Source organism: Mchenga conophoros, linkage group LG13, assembly GCF_057382185.1.
Source record: "Mchenga conophoros isolate Kocher_MC1m ecotype Shallow Benthic linkage group LG13, M_conophoros_male_GT1.1, whole genome shotgun sequence".
Classification (NCBI taxonomy): Eukaryota; Metazoa; Chordata; class Actinopteri; order Cichliformes; family Cichlidae; genus Mchenga; species Mchenga conophoros.
In genome coordinates, this window is record NC_140538.1 from 33,479,537 (window position 1) to 33,487,786 (window position 8,250).

At 38.4% G+C, this 8,250-nt stretch overlaps 1 protein-coding gene across 1 annotated transcript in view; it reads right to left on the reverse strand.

Annotated features, from left to right (window-relative positions):
- Positions 1–6,930, reverse strand: part of LOC146561777 (heterogeneous nuclear ribonucleoprotein L-like) — an 84,834-nt gene extending 77,904 nt beyond the window's left edge. The window contains exon 1 of the mRNA XM_085243076.1: positions 6,581–6,930. Within this exon, the coding sequence (XP_085099202.1) occupies positions 6,581–6,802 (222 nt within the window). The 5' untranslated portion in view covers positions 6,803–6,930. The remainder of the gene's footprint in view (positions 1–6,580) is intronic.
- Between the last annotated feature and the right edge of the window lie 1,320 nt (positions 6,931–8,250).

Consider the following 8,250-nt stretch of genomic DNA (forward strand, 5'->3'; position numbering starts at 1 on the left):
AAGCCAGCTCACCTCCTGCAACCACTTTTCCGAGAATACGCGCTTCTTTTGTGTGTGTGTGTATGTATATATATGCGTTTAATCTTGTTCTTATTTCATTTATTGTTTCTTTTACTGGGATCCTATTTTTAGACTTTCAACTGTATACATGTGCTCTGTTCTGACTCTAATTAATGGCTGAAGCAACACACAGTAGCAGCGCATCCATTTTCTTAATCACCCTCTAATGATGAAATGACGTATGTGTAACCGTGTACGTGCATGCATACCTAAGTATTCGGAAACTAGACTACAAGCATGTAATGCTGATTACATGCAAGGTGATCCCACCTTCACTCAGAACCCAGAATGCGTGTGTGTGAATGTTCCACTCTAATACCCCCGGACGCTGTAATGGTGAGACAACGAGAAAGGAAACAGTCATATACATTACATCCTTCTACCCAATTAAAAAAAGCCCTTCTCACTTCTCTATTTACTCTGTTGGTTGTTTATCTCAGCAGAGAGCTGCATTCTTCTAACCCAGCTACCCAGCCCACACAGTCAGCAGACCACAGACCCACTTTAATAACATTTGTCAGCTTGCTGGGAGTCCTTTAGCCGACACACAGCTAATGCAGAAAAATGTTTGTTTGTTTTGTTTTTTAACATTTTAAAAACTAGGCTTGCAACAGTGAGATTTACATGAAATGATAAAAGCTAGAGTTATTCAATTATTAAAAAAGGTTTGGTCAATAATGGCATTATAGTTATTTAACACTATTACTCACTGACATGACTAGTGACTGAACTGATGTTAAAAAGTATATCTGCTTGAATTTTAAATACATTTCAACTACAAATATAGCAAAGTCAAGTCTTCCTTAGCAACAGCTTCCTTACAAATATAATGTTTCAAATAGGAGAGAAACTAATATAATCTGGCTTCATCACAATCTCACAGAAGATACTGCTGCAACGCTGGCTCCTCAATCAGCAGATACATCAAAGGCCAGACTTACTGCGGAGGCCAAATTATCAGTCTCAATACAGATGTAAGTGCAAAATTCAACAATAATGGACCGACTTGTAAATGGTGATACAAAGAACAGTGCAATGTAGCAGATCAAAAACATACAGCAGTGATGAGGCAATGAGTGATGTGCTGATATAGGTACAGCCTGTTATGTGCAATATGCCAAAATAATTCTGAGTAAACAAGCACTCTATGTATGCATTTCATATGAAAAGGAAGGAGCAGTTCATTTACTGCCTGCAAGCGTTGACAAAGCATACAATATTTTTGTAATACTGTGTCATCAGAAATATAGTTATTGGAAATGGTCTTAAAATGTTGTCTTGTCACTTTATAAAACCTGAAGTCTGTGTAACTTGTAGAAGAACATTTCCTGCCAGATTCAGGATCCGACCCTGACCGACCCAGCCTCAATAAAGGTACTGCAGTTGTGGCACATATGTATTTGTGCATATTAATTTTTAATTTCCTGCACGGTGTGTGATACTGCAGGTATTTATTATTGTTGATGGACGAGGACACACAGCCAACTGTAAGTAAACACAGAATCTGCAAACTTGTACGCTGGCGAGAGCAAGTCTTCAAATCAGATTTGATCAAGTTAAGGCACGAGGCACCTACCCAGCTCAAATACTGGAAGTCAATTCAGTTTCATTTGGTTTTTACTTATAATGCACCAGATCAAAACAATCATGAAGGCAAAGGTGGAGACTGGGATAGTAGAACTTAATAAATGATGTTCACGTGGTCATGAAATGTTGCGTGATGTGGTGACCGTGGCCATGTACTGGAAAGGTTTGTACCCTACCCGATGTCTTATTTCCTGCATATTTATCATCAAATGCTTTAGATAAAAAAAATATTTTATTAGACAAAAGTAACCTGAGTAAATGCTAAATGCAATTTTAAATACTGATTGTATTTACCAAAGGGGAAAAGCCATCCAAACCTACCAGCTACCAGGCCTACCATGTTACATTTTGAATTAACTGTTTAACCATATATTTTGAAATGCTAAGTTCAAATTTGATTAGCTACAAAGCTAATTTGACAATGTGAGGTAGGCTAAACAATCAAAAAGCAACACATCATGTCACGATCTAAAATTAATTTGAGAACAAATAAGAAAAAAGTCATGACATCTATTAGTCAGGAAAATGTTACAAATCCATTTCTTCAAAGAACCACAGTGAGAGTTATTATCAAGAAAACCTGCCCAACAGTGGCTGACCCCAAGAGCCCCTCACCAAATCATCCAGGAGGTCACAGAAGAACCCAGAACAACATCCGAACAACTCAGTCAGTGTCAGTGTTCACGACTCAACCATAAGAAAGAAACTGGGCAAAAACTGGGAGAGAAAACCAACCAAACCAACCAGAAAACCAATACTGACCATAAAAAAACCAAAACAAAGGTTCATCCTCACATATTCAAAAGCCCATCTTGCTCCCCAAGACTTTGGGAAAGTTTTCAGGGGACTAATTAGAGAAAAGCAGGACTTTTTGGAAGGCTGGTGTCCCGTTACAGCTAGCATAAAACTACCCCAGCATTTTATAACAACAACATCGTACCAACAATCAAACATTGAGGTAACAGTGTGATGGCCTGGGGCTGCTTTGCTTGGAATCATGGATTCTACTCTGAAAATCCTGAAGGAGAATCTCCAGCTCCAGTTCATGGCCTGATGATGAAGAGCATTTTGGTTATGCAGCATGATCTGAAACACATCAGAAACTCCACCTTAAATGGCTTAGAAATAATAATAATAAAGCTTTGAGTTAGAGCTGGGCGATATGAGATTTCTTCATATCACGATATGTTTTTTTCATTTCAGGCGATAACGATATCTATCACGATATAAGCCAAATAACTATATTTGTAAGATTTAAATGTGCCGTTGCTCACAAGTAAAATGTGAAATAATCAGCAGCTTGTTTTTATTTAAATATTTATTTCCCATAATAAGTTCAACAGGGTAGATGTACTTAAGGAACATGAGACTTTTTCAGATAAATAAAGGCAAATATTGCAAACTACACAAAAGGCAGCCGCTAAAGCGTTTAAGTTTCAAAATAGAACAAACGAAACAGACTAAATTGTCAATTCCACTTAGAAACAAAATATTAATTCTAAAAATAAATCTTAGTTTGTTTTACAGAAGAACAGACAAAACTGACTAACTTTTGTCAATATCAAATAAACTGAGAACTAAAAGGAAATTCTCAATCTCTCCTTGTTGTATAGCTGAGCTTTTCAAACAGTTTTAACAGTTACTTTAGTCTGACAAAAGCCGAATGACGAATTAGCGCTTCCAGTCAGAGACTGAGGCTACGTCCACACGTACACGGGTATTTTTGAAAACGGAGATTTTCCGTTTTCGTTTTAAAAAATAATCCCGTCCACACATAAAGGCAGAAATGAAGGAAAACGCTGCTATGAACATGCCAAAGCAGCAGGTGGAGCTAGATTCCTAACCGTGCAGAAATGTTGGCCAATCAGAAGTCTAGAAGCCTCGGTGGGAAAAAGTAAACAAAGCTGGGGCACAGAAGCAGAACCGAGTCGTATGTGTGGAGGGACAGTAACTGTGTGTATATGTAAGCATTTAAACACTGCAGAGAGTAGAATTAACAGTATTGTAGAAATTCATTTCACTGAAACAATAACGTGGCGCACAGTGTGACGCATGCACCAGTTTATTGTATTTCCAGACTTGCTTTCGGCACAATTTACAGTGCAGCTACTCTGTTTTTGTCAGACTTGAAATAGCCGAAATACCTTCACACTACGGAGCTTCTATGGCTCTTCCGTTCGACAATCTCTCCGGCGTTGGAACCATCATCTGTTTTCTCTTCGGTCACGCTCGGTTGATTTTTCTAGTCGGCACACTCATTTCCTCCATTACCCGCTGGCTGCTTCCCAAACAAACACACGTGCGGCTTGGCTCTTAGAAAAAGTAAATATTTTAGATAATGTTGACAAATGTAAGACAATCCTAAATAAGTGGTTACAAAGAGACATCACAATTTTTGGAAGAATATTATTAACCAAAATGGATAGTTTATCTAGATTTATATATCCAGCTTACTCTCTATCAATATCGAATAAAGTTATTAAAACAATTAATAGCTTGAATTTTAATTTTATTTGGAGGAATAAGTGCCATTATATATCTAAAGATGATTTGGTTAAACCATACATTGAAGGCGGTGGAAACGCAATTGATTTTGACATAATGAATGGTGTTTTGAAACTTAAATGGTTAAAATCCTTCCTAAATAATCCACACTCCATTTGGTTTTTTATACCAAGTAAGGTCTTTAACACACTAGGGGGTATCGACTTTCTCCTAAAGTGTGACTTTGAAATTACTAAGCTACCTGCTAAACTCTCTGAATTCCATAAACAGGTCCTTCTTTATTGGAAAATGTTATTTAAACATAATTTCACTCCACATAATAGCCCAATTTGGAACAATAGATATATACTGATGAACAGAAAATCTATTTTTATTCAAGATTGGTTATCAAAAGGTGTTTGGGCAATTGCCCATTTTGTAGATGAGGAAGGACATGTTCTAGGACATCAAGATTTTTGCCAAAAGTTTAATATCCAATGTTCTAAAAGTAAATTTAATCGGGTTATAAAATCCATTCCATTGTCACTTAAAAACATAGTTGTAAATGATATAATATATTCTGACATCTCCCCCAAGTTAAGGCAATTATATATAGATGGTATTCGATTTTGTGATGTTAAATGCAACAATAAGTTTCTTAGATCTTCATTAAGGAGTCTTTATTCTCCAAATTTACTTAGACGTAATTACATATTAAAAGATTTCCAAAGGGAAGAAATTGAAAAAATAAGAACTGATTATATCACCTTCCCTATCCCTCCTAAAGGGAAAGAAGTCCAATTTAAAATCTTGAATAAAATTTACCCGACAAATAGACTCCTTAGTGATAGATTCAAAATAGAAACGGGTAATTGTGTATTTTGTGAAACAGAAGAGGAGGATTTGGACCATCTATTCTTTTTGTGCAATTTTATACAAATATTTTGGTTGGATTTTCATACCTGGCTTTATTCCAGTGGGATTCAAATTACCCCATTTACCTTAAATATGATAATGTTTGGAGTGTTTTTGAAAGAAAAGAAAGCTAATTATGGTGTTAATGTGTTATTAATCTTGTGTAAGTATTTTATACATAAATGTCGCTTTTTTAAGATTAAACCAACACTGGCTCACTGGAAAAACGACCTAAACCTGTTGGTTAAATCTTTGACTTTAGTTAAAAAGAAAAAGGCTGCTTTTTTTGTTTCCTTTGTAGAAGATTTTGATTTAGTGAGTTAATAATCTGTTAATTTATGTGACCCCATCTTTATATTTTATTTTCACTATATATGAAAGTTGCTAATATGTAAGAAATGTTTATTCTCTGAATCTGTAATATATGGTGCATTTTGTTTGTATGTTTATATTACTAATAAAAGAAAAAAAAAATAAAAAGTAAAAAAAAATAAAATAAAATAAAAAAAATAAAAAAATAAATAAATAAATAAATAAAAAAACGTGCGGCTTGGCACTTGTGCTGTACGTTACAAGTCACGCGATGTGACACTGCGGCTGTGATTGGTTCGGCTCTGCGCTACTTAATTTGGATTGGCTGGTCTTTTTTTTTTTTTTTTTTTAAGAGGTCTATCGCGATAGCTTAATTTCTCTATCGAGTAAAAGTTATATCGCGATACATATCGTTATCGTTCTATCGCCCAGCTCTACTTTGAGTGGTCTAGTGAAAAGTCCAGACTTAAATCCAATTGAGAGGCTTTAGCATGACCACAAACAATTCCATTCAGTTTTATTTATATGGTGCCAAATCACAATAACAGTTAGGGTTAGTAAGGTGCTTAAATTGGCCATTCATACTCGAAAAACGTCCAATTTGTCTGAATTCACACAACTGTGCAAAGAAAAATGGGCCAAAATTCTTCAGCGTGAAATGAATGTCTTGCCAGTTATCAGCATCACTTGAAACAAAGGGGTAAATACTTTTTCATGGCACTGTAAATATCAGATGGACTCAACATTAGCAGATACAAGAGACACTGGGTGAATAACCAAAGAGAAACCAGGACATCTGTGTTAAACCCAAATTTAGGCTTCTGAGTTTCGTGTGGGAAACGTTAACAAGTCGATGATTTGTACTGAAAAGCCAGCATTGCAAGGAAATACACAAATACACAACAGACACCATAGAGTGGAAAGAACCGAATATTCAACATCAAAAGTCAAACGGGACATTTTGCACATTTACCACCACACACATTTTATCGGACAATTGCTTTGGCTGAATGAACACAGGCGTCACATTGAAAAATTGGCCTGGATTTATAGCTCAGGCTCCACTGTGTCGGTGATGTCGGCGCCGACATATGTGTGACAGGTAGATGTCTCTTGGCACAGACTGCATGACAGCGCGCGCGCACATGCGCGCGGCTCGCCCGGCTCGGTGTGTGATGCTGTGCCGCAGGGTACCGTTAGGTAACATTTTTGCTCTCCTTACCCTCAGCCCTGCTCCGAATTGGCTCGCGCTCCACCGGGCCCGATTGTCTGTCGCCGACTCTCCGTTACCGGGTAGCGATCCGGAGTCCGAATCCTCTCCTTCCTCCAGCTCCTCTTCCCCCTCCTCTCTCTCATCCGCCTCCGTCTCCTCTGTTTTGAGCCGTTTAGCCGCCCTTCCGTACTCCCCTTCCTCACGCTGGCCGGCTTCTTCTGGAGTAGACATGCTCGGTGGTGGATCAGGTGGACGAAGCGACAGTGTCTGCAGCTGGTCACTCTGACACGTCCATGCCGAGAATGATCCTTTGGTACCTGTCTCGTCTCACGGGTCCTTTCCACGGATGCGTCTGTCTCTCTCCAGCGCCAGTGATTTTCTATATATATGTCCCGCCCAGTGCCTTCTGTTATTGGTGAAACTGGTCCTGCGCCTTACAGACACGGCGTGTCATTGGTCGGAATCGAGTCGTCAACCGACAGGCTCTCTCCAGGCTATGCAGAGGAGTGCACGGAGGGAGCGGAGAGGAATGGTGGGTAACATACAATGCAGGGAGAGGCAGACTGAAACCACAGAGGGCTGGAAAAAGCAGAGAGGGGGGGGAGCATCGGTGTGAATGTGCAGCATCATGAAAGGAAAAGTCATCTTTATCCTCTGTCATGCCCGGATTACCCAGAAACATGGTGGGATTTAGGAAAACAGCTCATTGTCGCATAAACATGTTTTTAATTTCCTCACATTACATTTACATTTAGACAGGTGAAAGGTTAACCCTAACCCTTATGTAGCCCTCTGAGAGCAGCGTAACCTATCCTGACTTGGTCTCCAGCACAGGTACTGACTGAAATCCCCAAATCCAACTGAACAGCCTTTTTGTTAGACGCCTTTCCCAGTTCAATCTGTCAAAGTTCACACGTAACGGTTAGTTCCTCTAAACAAGAGCAAAAAGCGGATCTTCTCAGTTCCTATCTTGGGTATCCTTTCTGCACATAGTTCTGGTTTTGTTCCTTTTCCATTTCAACAGTAATGACAATAAGTGTGCCATTGCATAGGCACACTTAATAATAATAATTGTATTATTATCAGTAGTAGTAACACTCTATCACATTTTCCAAACTATTTGTCAGGTCTTACTCACAAAGATTCTAATTATTATGCTGAACTCAGTCTGCTATTTTATTTTTAACTGCAAGCTTTCTGTCAGCATATCTTGAACATAACAGAAAAACTAGATAGTAAAAACAGACACCCTCATTCAGAGATATTATCAAATCATAACATCACGTCAGCACTGCCTGATGCGTCGATGTGGTCAGCAGCCTTATTTCCTGTTGCTGCATGGGAATGTACAGTCACCAACAGCCAGAGGTATTTTAATGTGTAGTCTCACCCCCGGCAGTCACTTACACACTGTTTTGGTAAGAAAAGAAGAAATGAGGTTTTACAAAAAGCCTTAACTAGTTTGAACGACAATGCCGTCGTTCAAACTAGTTATTTTAGTAAATAGTATAGGGACGGCACATTGGTGGTGATTAGAGTCTTGGACATGTCAAAGATTAGCCACCGAACTGATATGATTGGATTAGTATTTTTTGTGTAATAGCAGATACTCCCTCTCAACACCTTTGTGGTCAAAACTGCCCCATTGAAACCAAACGTTTGAATCTCTCTGCTGTTCC